The sequence below is a fragment of the Denticeps clupeoides genome, chromosome 15 (assembly GCF_900700375.1).
Source record: "Denticeps clupeoides chromosome 15, fDenClu1.1, whole genome shotgun sequence".
Classification (NCBI taxonomy): Eukaryota; Metazoa; Chordata; class Actinopteri; order Clupeiformes; family Denticipitidae; genus Denticeps; species Denticeps clupeoides.
In genome coordinates this window covers 18,052,148-18,073,286 of record NC_041721.1, presented here as the reverse complement: position 1 = coordinate 18,073,286, position 21,139 = coordinate 18,052,148, and the positions used below count along the sequence as shown (strand labels likewise).

At 45.6% G+C, this 21,139-nt stretch overlaps 4 protein-coding genes across 5 annotated transcripts; 3 read left to right on the top strand and 1 right to left on the bottom strand.

Moving 5' to 3' along the window:
* Positions 1–1,709: 1,709 nt before the first annotated feature.
* On the bottom strand, positions 1,710–3,842 carry rpl31 (ribosomal protein L31). The gene is made up of 5 exons (XM_028954266.1): positions 3,812–3,842; positions 3,311–3,414; positions 2,304–2,429; positions 1,894–2,006; positions 1,710–1,780 (listed from the first exon to the last, which is right to left on the bottom strand). The coding sequence occupies exons 2-5, from the start codon at positions 3,412–3,414 to the stop codon at positions 1,749–1,751; spliced, it is 375 nt and encodes a 124-aa protein (XP_028810099.1). The 5' UTR covers positions 3,812–3,842; the 3' UTR covers positions 1,710–1,748.
* A 702-nt stretch (positions 3,843–4,544) lies between these two features.
* Positions 4,545–6,457, top strand: LOC114764555 (intelectin-like). Its single transcript, XM_028954265.1, has 8 exons — positions 4,545–4,596; positions 4,729–4,794; positions 4,891–5,034; positions 5,117–5,364; positions 5,467–5,625; positions 5,719–5,839; positions 5,925–6,028; positions 6,233–6,457. Exons 1-8 carry the CDS (start codon positions 4,590–4,592, stop codon positions 6,383–6,385), a joined length of 1,002 nt encoding a protein of 333 aa, XP_028810098.1. The 5' UTR covers positions 4,545–4,589; the 3' UTR covers positions 6,386–6,457.
* Positions 6,458–7,202: 745 nt separating this feature from the next.
* lipt1 (lipoyltransferase 1) lies at positions 7,203–8,976 on the top strand. Its single transcript, XM_028955179.1, has one exon. It carries the CDS (start codon positions 7,288–7,290, stop codon positions 8,398–8,400), a length of 1,113 nt encoding a protein of 370 aa, XP_028811012.1. The 5' UTR covers positions 7,203–7,287; the 3' UTR covers positions 8,401–8,976.
* Positions 8,977–9,744: 768 nt separating this feature from the next.
* On the top strand, positions 9,745–20,430 carry eif5b (eukaryotic translation initiation factor 5B). 2 transcript variants are annotated; one of them, XM_028955368.1, is made up of 24 exons: positions 9,745–9,887; positions 12,306–12,431; positions 12,587–12,665; positions 12,739–13,384; positions 13,460–13,659; positions 14,087–14,237; positions 14,342–14,434; positions 14,509–14,601; positions 14,756–14,824; positions 15,027–15,337; positions 15,522–15,629; positions 15,727–15,837; positions 15,919–15,986; positions 16,061–16,202; positions 16,570–16,701; positions 16,805–16,987; positions 17,184–17,345; positions 17,446–17,577; positions 17,661–17,792; positions 17,995–18,071; positions 18,369–18,533; positions 18,653–18,791; positions 18,880–19,041; positions 19,513–20,430. In XM_028955368.1, the coding sequence occupies exons 1-24, from the start codon at positions 9,853–9,855 to the stop codon at positions 19,618–19,620; spliced, it is 3,624 nt and encodes a 1,207-aa protein (XP_028811201.1). In that variant the 5' UTR covers positions 9,745–9,852; the 3' UTR covers positions 19,621–20,430. The 2 variants fall into 2 exon arrangements, with proteins under 2 accessions (XP_028811201.1, XP_028811200.1); XM_028955367.1 differs by having other exon boundaries at positions 12,736–13,384.
* The last annotated feature ends 709 nt before the right edge of the window (positions 20,431–21,139 follow it).

The window sequence follows — 21,139 nt, the reverse complement described above, 5'->3', positions numbered from 1 at the left end:
AAACTTAACCTTTTTTTTTTTTTTTTTTAGCAAAACAGTGGTCTTGAGTAATTGTTTGTGATAAATAACATTCAGCACTTGGAATAGTGGGATTTGTCACACCACAAAATAAGTCAACATAAACCTAAACCTAAGATAAATTCTGAAATGATAAGAGATATGATGAACTAAACTCAGTTCACAGTTGCTTCAATAACACTGAATGTACATTTTTCTTATACCATAAACATTAAAGTGTTTTTCCTTGTTTACAAACCAATGTTTTCATTTTATTTTAATTGACCCAGGAACTGCTCTACTCGGCTTCCTCTAGAGGTGATACTTTGCTGCGTGTTTTATTGCAGTGTAACTTATTTAACATCCTCACTTTCTGTGTGTTTGATCGCAACATTCACTGTGGATGACAGCGAATAACTCTTCTCATAACTTCGGCTGCTCCCGTTACGGGTTTATTGACCCTGATGCCCTTCCTGATGTAACCCTCCGCCGCAGAGGATCAGCGGTCAGGCTGTCCGCACAATCAGCCCTTCCTCATTTACCAGGGCATCCCCAGGGACTGCATTATCAGTTTAAAATTAATTATGTCAGTAGCGGGTGTTTTCACCATTAGGATGGTGCAATGACAGCTTGACAGCGACGTCTCATCACAAGTTCATGAGCAACATCAGCCTGCCTGCCAGCGACCCGAAGGCGCGCCATGGCCAGGTGACATAAGTGACGTCGTGTGTTCATAGCTCTTTGGAAGATGAACTTGAAATGACTTACTGACAATACCAGCTTTATTATACCCACAGAATGTTGAAATTTATGTCACATTGAGAAAACTTGTCTCTTTGTATTGGCTCCAATATAAGGCCTGATGAGACCATTACATGGAAAACACAAAATGAGCCAGGTATTTCACACCAATACAACTGCCTCTATCACAAAAATGCCTCAAGTGAAACAAACACCGTATGTATGACATCCACCAAGTCTCTCACAATATCCCAAACTTGTTATTAATGTATATATAAAAAAATAATTAGATCATTGCAAAAATGTCCTCACGATTCATGACCAATTACTCAGTAAAATAAGGGGACTTTCAGTTGAATTTGCAGGTTCTAGGCAACATAAAGCTGCAGTTTTTAAATGGTCCATTGTGGTCTAATCTTTCTGGCATCTTAACAAAGGTGCAACCATTATATAACCAATATATGTATATGTATGAAGTAAATGCAGTTCAGTTGTTCTGTTAAATGCAGACGATGGGATTCTTGCATATGTAAATATTTGTGCAGTTTCAAATTTATGGACTATTAAAGTGTTCTTAAACAGACTGTCTATTTAAAGAAAAAGTTAAAGCAGGTGAAAGGTTAAGTTTGGTACAAATGCTTTTTTTTTTTTTAAGCAAAACAGTGGTCTTGAGTAATTGTTCATGATAAATAACATTCAGCACTTGGAATAGTGGGATGTCACGGCACAAGTCAACAGAAACCTAAATGTACAGAAAAAGCAAACCATCAAGTAACGTTGAAACACCTAGCAGCTGACATGCCTAAAGTTCCTGTACATATATTTAAGAAGTCAGCAGTGCATGAGGCCAGCCCCATTTGCAAACATTATCTGTGCCAACCGTGGCTGTCTAAATGAAAATAATGTCCCATTTAGTAGCACCAGGAAGGAGCGTCAATTTGAACCCACAGCAGGAAGACCACACAGCCACGTCAGTATTGAAACATTTATTTTATCTGCCATGAAGATACTTAATTTTCATCCACATTGACAGTCTGAAGACCTGGGGAGGGAGGAAAAACAGACAAGTTAAGGAAATCGGGGAAACAGTTTCAGAGAAAAACAGAAACGATCAATCGGCCATGAAGCAGGTACACGAGAGCCTCGGACACACACCTTTGAATGATGTGACGGGGACATACGTGACAAGCGTGTACAGCTTGTTGGGAGAGTCTTCGTCCTCGTTACGCTTCCTAGACAGCCGCACACGCATGCGGTAGGGCACGTTCCTGGGGGGTGGGAATAGTTCAATATTAAAACCAACAGCTCACAAACTGGCCGAAAAATAGAACAATTTCTTACTCCGTAAATACCACACTTTAAAAGAACCACTGGAGTAGTTGGTTCAAATGCTGACAAGAAAGAGTTTCACTCTGTTGTACTGGAATAAAAAAATTCCACACGAAACCATCTTCAGTGCATTTAAATTCTCACTTCCATTACGTGTGATTCATCTAAACCGGGTCTAAACCTCAAAGCCCCAAATTGTCAAAGCTTACAGAAACAACTGCAAAAAAGCACTTTACCGTACGCCCTTGACCCACACGGCTTTGTTCAGGCGTGTGTCGATGCGTACGTCAGGAGTGCCCATCTCCTTCATGGCAAACTTGCGGATCTCTTTCAGCGCACGAGGTGCCCTCCTCTTGAAGGAGCTGCAACAAGACATTTAATAATAATAATAAATAATAAAGTGAAGTGATTGTCACATGTGATACACAGCAGCACAGCACACAGTGCACACAGTGAAATTTGTCCTCTGCATTTAACCCATCACCTGAGTGAGCAGTGGGCAGCCATGACCGGCGCCCGGGGAGCAGTGTGTGGGGACGGTGCTTTGCTCAGTGGCACCTCAGTGGCACCTTGGCGGATCGGGATTCGAACCGGCAACCTTCTGATTACGGGGCCGCTTCCTTAACCGCTAGGCCACCACTGCCCCCTTATGATTTTGGAATCATAAAAGGACTTCAAATGGAACCAATCTTTAGAAGGCAAGCCACATAAAAAGCAAACAATGTACAAACCTGGACATTTGTTCCATTATTAATGCCCCGCCCACCAATAACTCAAGATTGGTTTATTGTCAGTACAATAATGTTTCACACATATTAGTGGATTCATAAAATATATGTATATATACACACTAAATTATTCTAACAATAACTTAAATGCTGCACAGACTTCTATAAGAGAAAATGCAAACTTTTCTGTACAATGAACAGGATGTCATGTAGGATGCTTGTAAGTGGATATGTTACAGAACATACAAGGCTAGAAGAACATGTGCAAAATGAGCACATTAAATGTAAATTAAATGTATTACTGATAACCTTAATGTCCCACCCATCAATATTAAACGTATTACTGATAAAGTAATACACTTGGTGGCCTAGCCGGTAAGGAAGCTCCCCGGGCGCCTGTCATGGCTGCCCACTGCTCACCAGGGGTGATGGTTAAATACAGAGGACACGTTTCGATGTGTGCTGTGCGGTGCATCACAATTAATCACTTCACTTGTTTTCTGCGGACAACTCACATGCCGTGGATCCGCTTGTGGATGTTGATGGTGTATTCTCTGGTGACGACCTCGTTGATGGCCGAGCGCCCCTTCTTCTTCTCTCCCTTCTTGGTAGGAGCCATCTGCGGACAGAAGAGCGGCAGCAGTCAGAAGCCGTCGTGGAACCGGACCGACACGGCTAGCGTCCGCTAGCAAGTAGCGCAAGATCCCGACATGACTCGCCCCACGGCAGCTTCCGACGATAAACCGCGTCAAGTGTCGGGGAAATACAGCGAAATAAGAGTTGTGGACGTTGAACGCCATAACGCCATATAAACAGCTCTTTCCATCGACGGGCGCGAAGACGAACGCTTTTAGCCAAAATCATCGGGCATCATCATCGTTACTGACAAATAAACCAATCTCAGGTTTGCTTAGAGTCTTGCTAAGCAATATATTAAGTCAAAGCAGCGTAATCGTGATTGATTTACGTTAGATTAACAGAGATTGTGAACGGTGACAACATTTGCTAATGCATACCTCGAACAGGGAATCTAGAAAAGGAAGCACTAAGGCATTGTGGGTAAATGTAATCCAAAGGTTGAAAGGATGTTTCCGGTCTCGCCATTACACTTCTTTCAAAATAAAAGCCAAGTCAATACGTTCTCTGATGCATTTTGTGACGCTTTCGAAACCATTTCAAAATAAGTACTCGCAGCTTGCAACAGTATTTTTGCATCATCAGAGAGAATAAATTATTAGAATATTACAGTACTGGATATTTAGTATTCTGCACTAAATCAGACCAAATTTTGACATAGTAAATAATAATTGCTCATAGTAAACACAAGATGATGATATATATTAATATAAATTATAAACATTATCTGAATGAATTTTTTTATGGTTTTACCAAGTAGCTCATAAATATTGTCCGTTGTCAAGGTTTTGTCTTAAATCCATCTAAATATATAGGGTGGGTAACACACTTGCCTATGAACCAGAAATCCCACTTACTACCATTGTGTCCCTGAGCAATGGGGGACTGTCCCTGTAACTACTGATTGTAAATCGCTCTGGATAAGGGCGTCTGGTAAATAATGTAAATGTAAATGTAAACAATCCCAATAATCTCAACATCCTGTGTAAAAAGATCTCCTTTAAATATTGGTCCTTCAAATATGGTTTGTTTGATTTTACACCACACCATTATTTTATCCCTCAGGTTATTTGCTGTGTACACACAGCACCCTATATATGTTCCAAACACTAGAGACACTCAAAGGGATCACGCTTGTAATCTGATAAGCGCATCAAAATGGCAGGTAAAGATATTTAGCAAATATATTAATTCTTGCAGAATGATCATTGTACATTGGTACTTTAATCGATAGCTAGAATTATTTAGACTTATTATAATTTCAATGATTTTATTCTTAATAATGTTTCTCCCACAGTTATGGGCTATATAACTGTATTCATGGTCATTTCATTGACCATATACCAGTGCGACTCAAAAACAGGTAAAGAGCTCAATTGTAACATTGTAATATAACTCTTGAAGAAACATTACAGAAAAACTTATAATGTAAGACATCTCTATGTTTGACTTTTGGCAGTGGACGGAGTGAACATTATTCTGAATGCTGAAATCCCAATAAATCTGAAGTTAAAAAACCCAGATCTGGAGCAGCAAATTGATAACCTTTCACACTTGGCCAGGAGCTGCAAGGATGCCAAAGAACAATTTGGAGCAACTAAAGGTAGGTGCCTTCAACAGAGTCAGTTAACTTTAATAATGTCAAGTGCACACTCGCTAACTCGCTCATATGTGCTTCGTTTTAGACGGAGTGTATAATCTGGTCACTGCGGCTGGGGAAGTGTACCGGACCTTTTGTGATATGACCACTGCTGGGGGCGGATGGACCCTAGTGGCCAGTGTGCATGAGAACAACTTGTACGGCAAGTGTGGTGTGGGTGACCGCTGGTCAAGCCAAGAAGGCAGCAATGCATTCCGGCCGCAAGGAGAGGGCACTTGGTCCAACAGGGTCGACTTTGGCTCTGTGGAAGGTGCCACCAGTGATGACTTCAAGGTTAGAAATTTTAATTATGTTCTAAATACAGTTAATTTAGTCTTTGGTACTTACCACGATTGTACATTTTTGTTATGCTCTCTATAATCCCCTGGCCTCCAGAACCCGGGATATTATGACATTGCTGCCCAGGATGTGTCTGTATGGCATGTTCCTAATAATGAGGTCAAAGAGAACTGGGCCAAAAACTCCATTCTGCGCTACCACACCGAGACACACTTTCTTAGCAGCTATGGTGGAAATCTGTATCAACTCTTCCAGGTATAGATAACACATGTTCATTGTCCAGAGTTGAAAAAAAAAAACAAACGCATATATGCATATAGTACTGTCCGCCAAATATCTATTTTTCAGCGCTTTCCTGTGAAGTATGGAATTGGAGAATGCCAGAAGGACAATGGGCCGTCCATCCCAGTGGTGTATGATTTGGGGGATAAGCAGTCCACTCGCAATTTATATGGACCCAACCCAAGAGGCAAGACTTACCAAATGAAGACATATGACCATTGTATAATATAAATGGACTAAATAGTCTTATTGTCGCCTCCTGTAAAATGCAGCTGAGTTTGAGACTGGCTTCATCACGTTCCGACCTTTCAACACCGAGAGAGCAGCCATGGCCCTCTGCTCCGGAACCAAGCCGACTGCATGCAACTGTGAACATGTGAGCTTGTGTTCTTAAATGTGATGTGAACACTCTAATCAATGAAACAGTTCATTTCTCCTGGTTAGTTTTTTGTGCTGGTTTGTGTCAATCTTCCTTGGTAATATAGTCATGTCATAGGTTTTATAGAGGTAGGCTTTATAGATTGCTTTCTGTGACGCTGGCAGCATGGCTCGTCATAAATATGTATTTTCTGTTTTTTAGTTCTGCATTGGCGGCGGTGGCCACTTCCCTGAGGCAGCGCCTCGTCAGTGTGGAGACTTCGCAGGCTTTGATTGGGATGGATACGGCACTCTGTTAGGATGGAGCGCCTCTAAGGAGGTGACCGAGGCCGCTGTGCTCATCTTCTATCGTTAAAATCCTCGGACTTGGTACATGAAAATGACCAGAGTGTGGACAACATATAAAATAAAGATCTACTGCAACTAAGAAATGCTTTGAGATTTCTCATAATTTTGATGATTTGAATAGCATAGATTCTGCTGTTTGTGTGTAAATGAGACAAGCTTCGTCATGAACTTTTAAATCTCTCCTAAAAGCCAGTGGTGGCCTAGCAATTAAGGAAGCGGCCCCGTAATCAGAAGGTTGCCGGTTTGAATCCCGATCCGCCAAGGTGCCACTGAGCAAAGCACCGTCCCCACACACTGCTCCCTAGGCACCTTTCACGGCTGCCCACTGCTCACTCAGGGTGATGGGTTAAATGCAGATGACAAATTTGACTGTGTGCACCATGTACTGTGCTGCTTTGTATCATGCTGGGTAGCTCAGGGGATACTTCAACTCTGTCACCGGATGTCTAATCTCCCAGTCCACAAGCCAGAGGTTCGAACCCCGGGCGCAGTCCAACGTTTTTTTTGGGGCAGTGGTGGCCTAGCGGTTAAGGAAGTTGCCCTGTAATCTGAAGGTTGCCGGTTCAAATCCCGATCTGCCAAGGTGCCACTGAGCAAAGCACCGTCCCCACGCACTGCTCTCCGGGCACCTGTCATGGCTGCCCACTGCTCACTCAGGGTGATGGGTTAAATGCAGAGGACAAATTTCACTGGGTGCACCGTGTGCTGTGCATCACATGTGACAATCACTTCACTTTATTATTATAAAAATGTATATTATAAAAGTCTTTTATTTTGATATCAATGACGATCAACACATAACCCGGAAGTGACGCCACCGGCACAAAGTTTCAAAGTGGCTGCTGGTGTCGCCGTAGGTTATGGAGGTCGCATGATACATGACGCGCGTACGTTCGAACTTTTCCCGACATGTTGCGGAGGGGCGCGCTTGTGCGCGCCGTTTCGTGCCCTTCGTCGCACGCCAGCACGCTGTCGAGCCTCTTCAGGGACCGGGGGGAGTCGGGCGTCATTCTGAAGTCTTCGTCCACGGACGTGTATGAGAATTTAGCCGTGGAGGACCGGATCCACGAGCTCGTGGACCTGCGGGGCGGAGGGATACTGTTCCTGTGGAGGAGCGCGTCGGCCGTCGTCATCGGCCGCCACCAGAACCCCTGGCAGGAGTGCGACCTGCGGCTGATGGCGCGCCTGGGCGTCCCGCTGGCCAGGCGCCGCAGCGGGGGCGGCGCGGTCTTCCACGACCTGGGCAACGTCAACGCGACGTTCTTCACGTCCCGGGGGAAGTACGACCGGCGCCGCAACCTGGCCGTGCTGACCGGCGCGCTGAAGACGCTGAGCCCGCGCCTCGACGTGCGCGCCACCGAGCGCTTCGACGTCGTGCTCGGCGGCGCGCACAAGGTCTCGGGCTCCGCCGCCAAGCTGGGCCGCAGCGGCGCGTACCACCACTGCACGCTGCTCTGCTCCGCCGACCGCGCCGCGCTGGCCTCGGTGCTGAAGAGCGGCGTCCGCGGCCTCCGCAGCAACGCCACCCCCAGCGTGCCGTCCCCGGTGCGCAACCTGACGGACGAGGACCCCGCCCTGGACTGCGACGCCGTCACGGAGGCCGTCGCGGCGCAGTACAACGCCGAGTTCGGCTTCTCCGGCCCGGTTCTCCCGGTGGACCCGGGCGACGAGGCGTTCCTGCCGGGCGTGCGCCAGGCGGCGGCCGAGCTGCGGGCGTGGGACTGGGTGTACGGCCGGACCCCCAGGTTCAGCGTCCGCACGTCGTTCGGCGCGTCCGGCGGGAGCGTGACGGTGGACGTGGTGGTCAGGAGCGGCGTCGTGGAGAGCTGCGCGGCGGACGCACCGCCCGGCTGGCTGCCCCCTCGGGTGGCGGAGGGCTTCTGCTCCGCGCTGGTCGGCAGCCGGTTCCGTCCCGCCGAGATGGCGGCTGCGCTGGCCGCCTTTCGGAGGACGCGTCCCGGCGACGACGAGTTCGCGGGCAGGATCAGCGACGTTTACCAGCACGTCGTGGCCGGCATGTGATGCAGGCCTAATACCAGCCTGCATTTCAACTCGTTCTGAAATAAAAACATGCAAATCCACCTTATCTGACTGGAGGTGGAGGAAACAGGTCTTTTTTCAGTTTCAAGGGGCTAGATTTGTACTGAAGAAATGGAATCGAATAAAATGACAAGACGTGTGCTTTAAAACATAAGAAATCTCATTGCGGGAGTTAAAAGGTAGCTAGCTATACGTTAGTGATTCAATAAAAAAATTGATTCAAAGAAAACAGCTCATGTAATGATTGGAAATAGAATTCCTTTGCATTCATGGTTAGAGAACTTGGTTTGTGGAATAATGCCAGATTTCATAAATCTCAATTTAACTAGAGCTCTGATTTGAAAAACCATCACCAATTATTTAATACTTAGTTGAAAACCTTAGGAACATTTGTGATCCAAATGTCCATAACGGACGTTTACCACACGCTGCGTCAGGAAAGCCACCAGCATTGTGAAGGACTCTACACACCCCTCACATGCACTCTGCACCCTCCTACCATCAGGGGAAAAAGCATTTCCTCACTGCCAGACTCTGGAACAGCTTCATCCCTCAAGCCATCAGACACCTGAACACTCAGGGACTTTCCAACTCTGGACTGACACATACAAATCACAATGACAATCACTTCACTTTCACACACACACACACAAACACTACCTCTGTTATATTGAGTAATTTTATGTTATTGCACAGCAGTATTTGCACTATTTTTACTTTGCTGATTTAATATTCATTTCACTTGTCTGTCTCACTGTTGTCTGCATGTTTTTGTTAAATGTTACTCTTGCACGGCCTGTGTCCTCAGCTTGCGCTTTCTGCAGCCTGGTTTGTGGATGTCGCACACGTGGACTTTGTGTCAGTGTGTAACGATGTTTAAATATTACACATAGCACCAAGTTCCGGAGAAACGTTTCGTTTCACAATGTACCGTCTAACACGTATATAGCTGAAATGACAATAAAGCTCAACTTCTACTTGGAATCACCAGTGAAGCAGCGCCCTCTTCAGGACGCGGCGGAAACGTCTCTTGTTTGTTGGGTTAACAGCGACACCTGCGGTCAGGACAGCAGATCGTCTCACGAGGCTGAAGCTTTTTGACACACACGAACGAACGCGCTCAAACACGTCATTTCCGCGCTCCCGCACGCGCCTTCGGCAGAGCGCCTGCGCAGTTTAAGCGCTCCCGAACGCGCCCTCGGCAGAGCGCCTGCGCAGTTTAGGCGCTCCCGAACGCGCCTTCGGCAGAGCGCCTGCGCAGTTTAAGCGCTCCCGAACGCGCCCTCGGCAGAGCGCCTGCGCAGTTTAGGCGCTCCCGAACGCGCCCTCGGCAGAGCGCCTGCGCAATCCGCGTGCGACCGAACATATGCGCTGCTGCTCCGGGACGGGAGTACATCGGCGAGCAACGACGAGCAACGCGACGCGACAGGGACAATGGGGAAGAAGCAGAAGAATAAAGGCGAAGACGGGTAAACCACGAGCCCGTCCTACCAGCCGGCGGCCGCGTGTTTTACGCAAGGTGCGCGGCTAGCCGGCCAGTTAGCCGGGCTAGCTAGCGGCGACAGCCATGAGTTCGTGTGTGGGCCTCTGCTGCGTTGCGGGCGCCAGGTTATTTGCCGTCAGATGGCGAGCCGCTAGCGTTACGCCGAAACCGGTGTAGCTGGTGGCGTTTTGAGTGGCTGCGGTACAGTGGCGGCCACGCCGCTATGTGACGCGTTGCGTCACGTCCCGCCGTTATATCAGAACGGTCTTCACAGAAGCACTTTGCATTTTTAAGCCACGTAAACCTTCTCATCACCGCTGCGTTTATGAAATAATAACGTAAATAAGAGTTATTCTCGCCGCTGATGCGTTGACGTACCGATATATTCCGATTATTTGCTGATCACGGATTGCGCGTCCTGTCATTTACATTTACAGCATTTATCAGACGCCGTTATCCAGAGCGACTTACAATCAGTAGTTACAGGGACAGTCCCCCCCCTGGAGCAACTTAGGGTTAAGTGTCTTGCTCAGGGACACAATGGTAGTAAGCGGGATCAGGTAAAGTTGCATTTCAGCCTGAAACGCGTCCTGTGTTCGCCTCCATTCTTCCAGCGTTGCTTTGCCTGTTGTACGCGAGGTCAGTCTGTGTCACCATGGTGGCTTTTGTCGTCGTATGCGCTCTGTCTGACCCTCCCCCTAATTTCTGCTGGTGGCGCTATCATGGCCTTTTAATTGGCTTTTAATGAAGACACTTTCATCCACGTGTTCATTGTTTGATTGATTCGGGGTCGCTTTCTTTTGTAAAAAGTATTGAATCTGCGTGGAGGGAACAGCCAGATTTGAATGAAGGTTGTTTGCATCCTGCATTATGAATGTGATCAGAGCATCTTTATCAGTTCTGGGGCTTAAAGGGACGAGGTTTGTCCGTTTGGGGTTTTCTGTGTTTCTCATATGTATCTTCTTATTTAGTTGAACCTGTGAAAAATATATCATCCATGAAGTAGACCTTGAACATTTTTTTTTTTTTTTTTTTTTTGACAGCTCATAAGATTAGTTCCTATTAATATTATAAAGCTGTAAATGGGTGTTGTTAGGATCTGCTCGTCGCTTTCTTAGCCCAGAAACCTCCTGCAAGTTACGAGAGGACCCACCTCTCCTTAACCCGGGAGCTGAAGTGTCATTGCGGGCCGCTTCTGTCTTTCACTGCCTGTTCTTCTCTCGCTCGGAGACTCCTGAAGGACTAAATTTAGCCGCCTCTCACGTTGAGCAGATAAAGAGGTAAGAGCGCAGGACGCGTTCGGTCCTACCGGAGGTGGTTAAGTTGATTATTTTGCAATGTGCGCCTGACTTGAACCCAACCGATCTGTACTGCCGGGCTATGGTTAACATCTAGTGGCCTAAATTCTCACCCGTGTGTTTGCTCTGTACTCCGGCCAATTCATTATGGGAATTACAGAATTTTAATTATTTTGAATTCCATGTTTTATTTGAATATATTATATTCATGTCTATGTTTTCATGAAGTGGGTGGGAGAAAAAGAACAAATGCAATATAGCTAACCTCTGTTCAACAAAATGCCTGGGTATTTACTGTTTGCTTTAGTAAAGCATTTAAATGTAAATAATATGTGCATTTCATGCAAACTTTCACAATATTACACACTTCATTTGTAAATTAAAAGTGCTTCACATTTGAAACCAACATATAGAAACGCATCAAATAAACCAACATTGGGGCGACCTGGAATACAAAAAAAAAGTTCTGCCCACTTGAACAATGATCATAAAATCACGTTTTGAATCAGCTGATTAGTTTGCCGAACTGCACGGATCCGATCAGGCAAGTGGTCCGGATCCGGCACTGGCAGCCACTCCGCCATTGCTGACCGGGAGTTTACGTTGATGGTGTGTGAACGTCCCGCCTCAACAGGAAACACGTGTAGTGAACTGCAGTGACCAGAAACGCAAATTCTACAACAAATTGAATTTCATTCGTTGGATTCTGTGATTTCTGAGGGCTTCCTGGCCCATTAACCAGATGCCCAGTGGTTTCATCACCCTGCACGTTCGTGCTGAGGCAAGCAGCTCCGTGTGAAGCCGCCCCGTTCATGTGACCTCTTTGTGTGAGTTGCTGATGCAACATGTGTGCAAGGAGGGACTTTTATAAAGGAGATGGGCTCTCCAGAGCTCGTAGATCCTGGTTCGAGTGCTTCCTAACTCAAAGTTTTATTGTTGCTATTTTATTCTGTATTGTCCAAAGGTTTTTAGTTAGTTCCGTGATGTCTTGGTGAAGCGGCATCATGGGTAAGTCTCTGTCTGGATGACTGTCCATCTGTATGTTTTAGGGAACAATAGAAATGCGTCCGGTCTGATGCTCATCCGTTGATTTTTGGTTGTGGCAGTGGCAGAGATGATGGCGTGGACATCGATGCCCTAGCTGCTGAGATTGAGGGAGCGGGAGCCGCAAAGGAACAGGCCAAAGGCAAGAGCAAAAAGAAGAAGGGAATCAACAAGAAGGAGGAGTTTGAGTAAGTCCATCTTCAACACATTTCGGGTTTTTGTCTTCTTTTGAGAATCAATTTTAAATCTTGCTTGTGTGGGAGAAATTGACCACAAACCCACGTTAGATTAATCCTGAACCGCCAGAAATGCCTGAAATACTTTGTCCCTTTTTCTTTCCCAGTGAGGATGATATTTTGAAAGAGCTTGAGGAGCTGTCCCTGGAAGCACACAGTGGAAAAGCCAACAAAGAGACACCCAAGGTAGTGACCCTTGACCTCTGAGTCTGAGAGAGCAGGTTTTTTTTTCTGTGGCTTATTCACTTCACCTTAGCAGAAATCTGACGACCTTGACACTGTGGAGGCCGAGCCTGCTCCACGAGAGAAGAAGAAGACCCGTGGGAAGGGTAAGCGGGCTAGCCTGGAGGATGAGGAGGACGAGGAAGGTCGCAGTGCGGCTGACGTGGAGAGGAACGGCGCCAGAGATAAGAAGGCGGTGGCGTCGGCGCCTGCTGACACTGCTGGTGCTGCTGCATCAGACTCGGAGGATGAGGGGTCCAGGCAACGGCGCAAAGGGGGCAAGAAGGGCACCAAGAAGGGGGCTTCGGACTCTGAGGATCAAGGGGAGGCTGGAAATGGTGAGGAAGACTCCGACGACGAGTCCCTCACTGGACGAAAAGCCCAAAAGAAGCAGAAGGCCAAAGGCAAGGCCACCAAGGCAGACAGCGATGAGGAAGGGGAGGAAGGCGAGGGTTCCTTCAAGATAAAGACTGCCGCTCAGAAGAAAGCAGAGAAGAAGGAGCGCGACCGGAAGAAGAAAGAGGAGGAGAGGGCCAAGCAGAAGAAGTTGAAGGAGAAAGAAGAGGATTGCCTTAAAAAAGAGGTGATTAAAAAAACCGAGCCGGAGGCTACACCTCCGCCCCAGGAGAAGGTGGAGGTGGCCGCTGTTGAGGAGCAGGATGGAGCCGACGCTCAGGGAGAAGGTGAGTCCAGACACCTCAGCTCGGATGGTGATTAGATCCTGTCAGGCTGTTTTATACGCATCTGCTTCGTTTCAGAGGAGGCAGATGGAGACAAGAAGAAGAAGAAGAAGAAGAAGGGAGAAAAGGACGAGAAGAAGAAGGGCCCGAGTAAAGCCACGGTGAAGGCCATGCAGGAGGCCCTGGCCCGCATGAAGGAGGAGGAGGAGCGTGCCAAACGAGAGGAAGAGGAGAGACAGCGGCATCTGGAAGAGCTGGAAGCCCAGAGGCTAGAGCAGGTGGGCAGATTACAGATTTACTCGTCATGAAGACAGGCCTTGCTGGTGCAGATTAGGTTTATATTCTCTGGTCAGTTCCACTATGATTTCACTGAAATGGGTGGTAACACTAGGAAACTGTGCACCAGTAATCAGTTCTGGATCAATAGGACCCCAACTATGAATACAATCATTTTATTCACTCGCTTGTAGTTTTTCTTTAAAAAGTCAGACTATATAAGACAGTTACATGTTAGTTTGATGATTCTCTAAAAAGGAAGGTGTTAAGATTCTCAAGCTAAGAAAATATCCTAGGGGCCAAGACGGAGACCACAATGTCACTTACTACCATTGTGTCTTAAGTTGCCCCAGGAGGACTGCCTGATAAATGTCGTAAATGTAAATAGTTTGATTTCTAAATGTTTCCCTGTTTGATTTCTGCCCACAGGAGCGTCTTGAGCTGGAGCGGAAGGAGAAGAAGAAACAGAAGGACAAGGAGCGAAAGGAGAGGCTGAAGAAGGAGGGGAAGCTGCTGACGAAGACTCAGAAGGAGGCCCGGGCTCGAGCTGAAGCCACCCTCAAGTTGCTGCAGGCTCAGGGTGAGGAAGAGCAGTGATGAGGGCTGGATTTTCAGTCACATACCTGTTCAGTATAATTTTTTGTTGTGACCTTATGCGTTTGATTGCTCTTGTTCACGTTGTAGGTGTTGAAGTGCCATCCAAAGACTCCATGCCAAAGAAAAGGCCGATCTACACTGACAAGAGGAAAAAGAAGCCCACTGCACAGACTCCTGAAGGTGTTGCCCTTTCCAGTTCACAACGGGGATGTCTTATCGTAGCGATTGGGTGTCAATTTTTTTTTCTCCCTCAGAAACATCAGAGGTTTCCTCACCCATGACTGAAACCCCAGAACCAATCACAGCTGCCATAGATGTGGATGTGGACACGCCTGCACAGGAGCCAGGTACTTGGTCCAGGGGGAGGATATTGCTCATTACTTAAGATGCATTCAAATTATGCCAGCCATTATTATATTCATAGTTGTGCTAAATAGCACAGTTTGCGTTGCCTAGTGCTTTTTATTCATACATTTACTATCAAGTCGTCATTATTTGCAGTGAAAGAGCCGAAGGCAGAAGCTGCAGATGTGGATGACTGGGAGGCCATAGCCAGTGATGAGGAGAAAGGTAATGTTTTGTAGTTTTTCTGCTTTTGACAATCCATTTTACTATTCTATTATTTCAAAATGTTCAAGGTGTTTTTATTTATTTATTAAATTGAACTTTGCAACATATCATTGCATTGGCATCCCAAAAATAAATATATACATTTACATCATCTTGCTGCTGTACAATTTCAGCTTCAATGACTTACTTGATGTTCCTGCAGAGCTGAAGAAGGTCCACATTGAAGTGAAAGAGACACCTCAACAGCAGCAGCAGGCCAAAATCACCCCAACAGAGGGTAAGAATGCCAGTGATGAGGAAGATGATGACGACGAAGAGGATGAAGATGACGAAGAGGAGGAGGATGAAGAGGACGAGGAGGATCAGGATATTGAGGAGAGTGAGCAGGAAGAAGAGGACACCTCCAAGAAGAAGGGAGGCAAAGAGCTGAGCTCTGACTCCAGCGAGAGTGACTCAGACGATGGCCGCACCAAAGAGGAGCGTCTCTATGACGAGGCCAAGAAACGCATTGAGGTGCACACACTCTTACTTAAAATAAAAAAAATTATTCCTTCCTTTTTAGTTATGTGTGAAGATCTTGCAGAGAAGTCCTTCAGTGTCCAAAGCTGCATGTCTAAATGTACACAGACACAAGCAATAACATTGTCTACATGATTGACAGCCAGTCAGTCTGAAGCATAATTTTTCTCTTTGGCAGAAACGGCGTCAAGAAAATCTGAAGAACATCAACCTGGACAAACTGAGGGCACCAGTCGTCTGCGTGCTGGGCCATGTCGACACAGGGAAGACCAAGATCCTGGATAAGGTGTGCTGAGTGCACTTCTACCACCTCCACCATCATCATCATCCGATCTTTAGTGTTCCTGTGTCTGAAAATGGAATTTCTCTCCAACCGTGTGTAGCTGAGGCACACACATGTTCAGGATGGTGAGGCTGGAGGGATCACCCAGCAGATCGGTGCCACTAATGTTCCCCTCGACACAATCATTGAACAGACCAAGATGGTGAAGAATGTGCGTATCTGTCCGATTGCAGTAGATATTGTGAATATTTCTGTGTCGGTGGCTTTAACTGTGTCTGTGTTTGCACTCCAGTTTGACAGGGAGAACATTAAGATCCCTGGAATGCTTATTATTGACACGCCTGGCCACGAATCTTTCAGGTATAATCAGTTCTGTTAGTTACAGTGACCATGTCACAGATGTAACTGTAGACACTTCTGTTTGTGTTCGGTAGTAATCTGAGGAACAGAGGGAGCTCGTTGTGTGATATCGCCATTCTGGTGGTGGACATCATGCACGGCTTGGAGCCACAGACCCTGGAGTCCATCAACCTGCTGAAGGAGAAGAAATGTCCCTTCATCGTGGCTCTCAACAAGGTGAGCCGAGCGCTATCTGCTGTACAGACTCAGCGGGTCACCAGCACGGACGAGATCTTTTACCATCAAAGCCAGGAAACAGATGCCCGATGGCCAGGTTTAATTGTCCAAGAGGCCACTTTAAACATCTGTTTCCAGCTCTGTGTAAGAGTTTATCATTATAACACCAGGGAAGGAAAGTCCACAGGAGGTTCTTTCCTTTTCAAATAAATTTCTGGATTTAATAGTCTGGCGATCAGATGAACCTGAGTGTTTTGAACAATACTTCAAATGGAAGAGAACTATGTATTTGCTCATTTGGATTGATTGATTGGAATCCAAGTTTAACTGAAGTGTTTCTACTATTTTTTGACTTTCACGACCTCAGATTGACCGTCTGTATGACTGGAAGAAGGGTCCAGAGACAGATGTTGTGGCCACATTGAAAAAGCAGAAGAAGAACACAAAGGATGAGTTTGATGAGAGGGCCAAAGCAACCATCGTGGAATTTGCTCAGCAGGTTAGTTGCTGCAATATTAATTCAGAATTTAATTTTTGTTTTTCTCCTTTTTCTTGATTTGTCTTTTTTTTTTTTTTTTTTTTCTTTTTTCTTTCCTCCTTAGGGTCTGAATGCTGCTCTTTTCTTCGAGAATAAAGACCCCCGCACCTTTGTATCTCTGGTGCCCACTTCTGCGCACTCTGGGGATGGCATGGGCAATTTGATCGCCCTGCTGGTGGATTTGACTCAGAGCATGCTGGCACGCCGCCTGGCCCACTGCGATGAGTTGCGGGCACAGGTGATGGAGGTGAGACTTCAGTGCATTAAACCACAATAAACCTTTTATTTATTTATTTATTTAGTATAATAATATATATATATATATATGTATATATATGTGTGTGTATATATATATATATATATATGTGTGTGTGTGTGTGTGTGTGTGTGTGTGTGTGTATAAAAACACGTAGTAAAGTCCATCTTTTGTTTCATCTCCTCAGGTGAAGGCTTTGCCTGGAATGGGCACCACGATAGACGTGATCCTTATCAACGGTTGTCTACGAGAGGGGGAGACCATCATTGTTCCTGGGGTAGAAGGTCCAATTGTAACCCAGATCAGGGGTTTGCTCTTGCCTCCGCCACTCAAGGAGTTGAGGGTCAAGGTATTCAGTTGTTTTTACTTATTTTTTTCCCTTTATTTCTTGAATGTGGTTAGGAATGATGACATGGTTTCATGGAGCATTGTTTCTGTCCACATTACAGAGTCAATATGAAAAACACAAGGAGGTGTCGACTGCGCAGGGTGTGAAGATTTTGGGGAAGGACCTGGAGAAGACCCTGGCAGGGCTCCCCCTCCTGGTGGCACATAAGGAGGATGAGGTTCCCGTTCTGCGGGTAAGGCAGTGATCTGTGCTTGGCGCTCGTGTGTAGATGGAATTTAATGCAAGGTGTGAATGTACGTGGTGTCTGCCCCCCAGGACGAGCTGATTCGGGAGCTGAAGCAGACGCTGAACGCCATTAAGCTGGAGGAGAAGGGTGTTTACGTACAGGCATCTACTCTCGGATCACTTGAAGCCCTGCTGGAGTTTCTACGCACCTCAAAAGTGCCTGTGAGTTTTAGAACATTGTTTGGCATTAAAATTAATATGATGTATGGTGCAATTGAACTATATACCAATATATTGTTGTATGTGTATTATTTGGGATTTAAATTATAAAACATGTATATTTTATTATCGTTTATATAAGATTTGCAGTGAAGTTTTTGGAACTCAGACCTTCGTAATTGTAAATTGTTTCATCGTCTCTCAGTACGCAGGCATCAACATCGGCCCTGTGCACAAGAAGGATGTTATGAAGGCCTCTGCCATGCTGGAACATGACACACAGTATGTGTCACACCAATGACAGAACAGACATTTTCATCATTTCAGGCGTTGCACATAAAATATGGAAGGATTCACAATTAATTCAAATGAACATTCATTTACAGACATAAAGTAAAAGTTGGTCTTAGCTGTTGCCATTAATTATTAGGGTTCATGCGTGAATGCACCTTTTAAGGTCTTTTGGACCTGCCCTAATGACCCCTCTCATTAGTACTGGTGGCATGAAATGAGTTCTTGTTCTACATCGTTTTGGTGGTGTGACACTTGCTTTGTGTCTGTGTGCGTACCTACGTGCAGATATGCCGTCATCCTGGCGTTTGATGTGAAGATTGAGAGGGATGCGCAGGAGATGGCTGAGAGTCTCGGTGTGAGGGTCTTCAGTGCTGAGATCATCTACCACCTGTTTGACGCTTTCACAAAGTACCGAGAGGGATACAAGAAACAGAAACAAGAAGAATTTAAGTAAGGGCCTCTTTCTACTCTACTACTTTCATGTTCGAAGAATCTGATTTATTATGGTGAATTTATTTTAATGAGAGAGTCTGCCGTATCCGTTTAATGTCGCATCTCCATCCTCACAGGCACATTGCTGTGTTCCCATGTAAACTGCGCATTCTGCCCCAGTTCATCTTCAACTCCAGAGACCCCATCGTCATGGGGGTCACTGTAGAGGCAGGGGTTATTAAACAGGGCACGCCCCTCTGTGTACCCAGCAAGGCAGTGAGTGTCTAACCTCAATTTAATTGCTTATGGTGGTGATGTGGGAACTGGCCCCAGACAATTGTTCCCTTATGTGCTTGTTGTGCAGTTTGTGGACATTGGCATTGTCACAAGCATTGAAGTGAATCACAAACCGGTGGACACTGCTAAGAAGGGCCAGGAGATCTGCGTGAAGATCGAGCCCATTCCTGGAGAGTCGCCCAAGATGTTTGGGCGTCACTTTGAGGCCACTGACATTATTGTCAGCAAGGTAATGAGAAACTGTTTACAGAAAATTAAATCCAATTTATTTATAAAGCACATTTAAAATAAACAGCAAGACATAAATCAATCAAATAAAAGAATCATAAAAAGTGAAATGATTGTCATTGTGATGCACAGTGAAACATGTCCCCTGCATTTAACCATCACCCTTAATGAGCAGTGGGCAGCCATGACAGACGCCTGGGCAGCAGTGTGTGGGGAAGGTACCTTGCTCAGTAGCACCTTGGCGGTTCGAGATTCGAACCTTCAGATTATTAACCCTTCCTTACCCGCTAGGCCACCACTTCCCCATGCTGTGTACGCCTGTCGTAACAGAGAATACCAACACTCCCTGAAGTATTCTATATCAGTCATGTAGAATCCACCACCTTGCATTTCTGTTCCACTGGAACGATTAAGAGGCTACCCGAAAGGGTGTGCATTGTGAACAGACAGTGACCTGCGTTCTCTTTTGCAGATCACCCGGCAGTCCATTGATGCGTTGAAGAACTGGTTCAGAGACGAGATGCAGAAATCTGACTGGCAGCTCATCATGGAGCTGAAGAAGACTTTCGAGATCATCTGAGCTGGAGAGAAGACTGACTGCTCCCTTTGTTTTTTTTGTTTTGTTTTTTTTTCTCTCCCTTCTTCAGATGAGCACAAACATGCGGCTACGTCTGGGGCGTTGTCCTCAGAACATCCCTGACGAAAGACTTAAGGGCACACACACTTATAAACATCCGTTACACAGCAAGCGTCACAACGGGGTTGTTCCAAAGCAGTGTCCCATCTCGCATCACAAGCCCCTGTCCTCTACCCTACTGTTGGGTGGGGAGTGAAACGATAAGAGTACAAAGAGAGAAAAAGTGTTTTCTGTGAGAAACCGAACTATTTCCACTGTTGTTAACAGTGACAGAGAATTACACACTATTCCAATGTGCCTGTTCTTCTGATCATTTTTTAAAAATTTGATTATTGTGGCCCTGCAGTTTGCCGTTCACTGTGCATGCGACTGGGCCATCTCAAAGCTTGAGGGTGGGAGTGATGGGGATTTTGTGGAGGAGCACCGTTCCTCACCATCTCTCAATCACCGGCTCTTTTAGCTGTTTGAATATGTCTGTTTTCACGCTCCAAATCTCAATCTTTATTTTCTAGGAATGCACATAATTTTATGAAAAAATTCCAAGATGAATTCTTCCAAATCCCAAGTGCACCGTTACCCCACTATCCAGCAACCCTTTGCTCCCTTTGGTCTTACATGTGCCTAATGATGCTGATGTTTTTACCATGAATGATCCAGGTGGGGAAAAAAAGCCTCTTGGCATTAGTCGAAATGTAAAACAAAGATGGGGGAAAATAATTAAATATCAATAAAGAAATGGCATATTTATAGAAATTGTTTTTAAAATATGACTTGATATATGGTTGCTTGGGAAACACAATGACACTTAATAAAACCATGCTAGAGTGAAGTAGAAGGATCCCTGAGTTTGGGGTGGACATTTTCAACAGTACATGATATCCAAACATTTTAATATGCAATTTAGTATTATATTTCATCCGAGATGAGTGGGGGAATATTTGTATTCTACACACGTGGACAAAATTGTTGGTACCCTTCAGTCAATGAAAGAAAAACTCACAATGGTCACAGAAATAACTTTAATCTGACAAAAGTAATAATAAATAAAAATTCTATGAAATTTAACCAATGAAAGTCAGACATTGATTTTCAACCATGCTTCAACAGAATTATTTAAAAAAATAAACTTATGAAACAGGCCTGGACAAAAATGATGGTACCCCTAACTTAATACGTTGTTGCACAACCTTTTGAGGAAATCACTGCAATCAAACGATTCCTGTAACCCTCAATGAGACTTCTGCACTTCTCAGCAGGTATTTTGGCCCACTCCTCATGAGCAAACTGCTCCAGTTGTCTCAGGTTTGAAGGGTGCCTTTTCCAGATGGCATGTTTCAGATGCTCAATAGGATTGAGGTCAGGGCTCATAGAAGGCCACTTTAGAATAGTCCAATGTTTTCCTCTTAGCCATTCTTGGGTGTTTTTAGCTGTGTGTTTTGGGTCATTGTCCTGTTGACCTGCG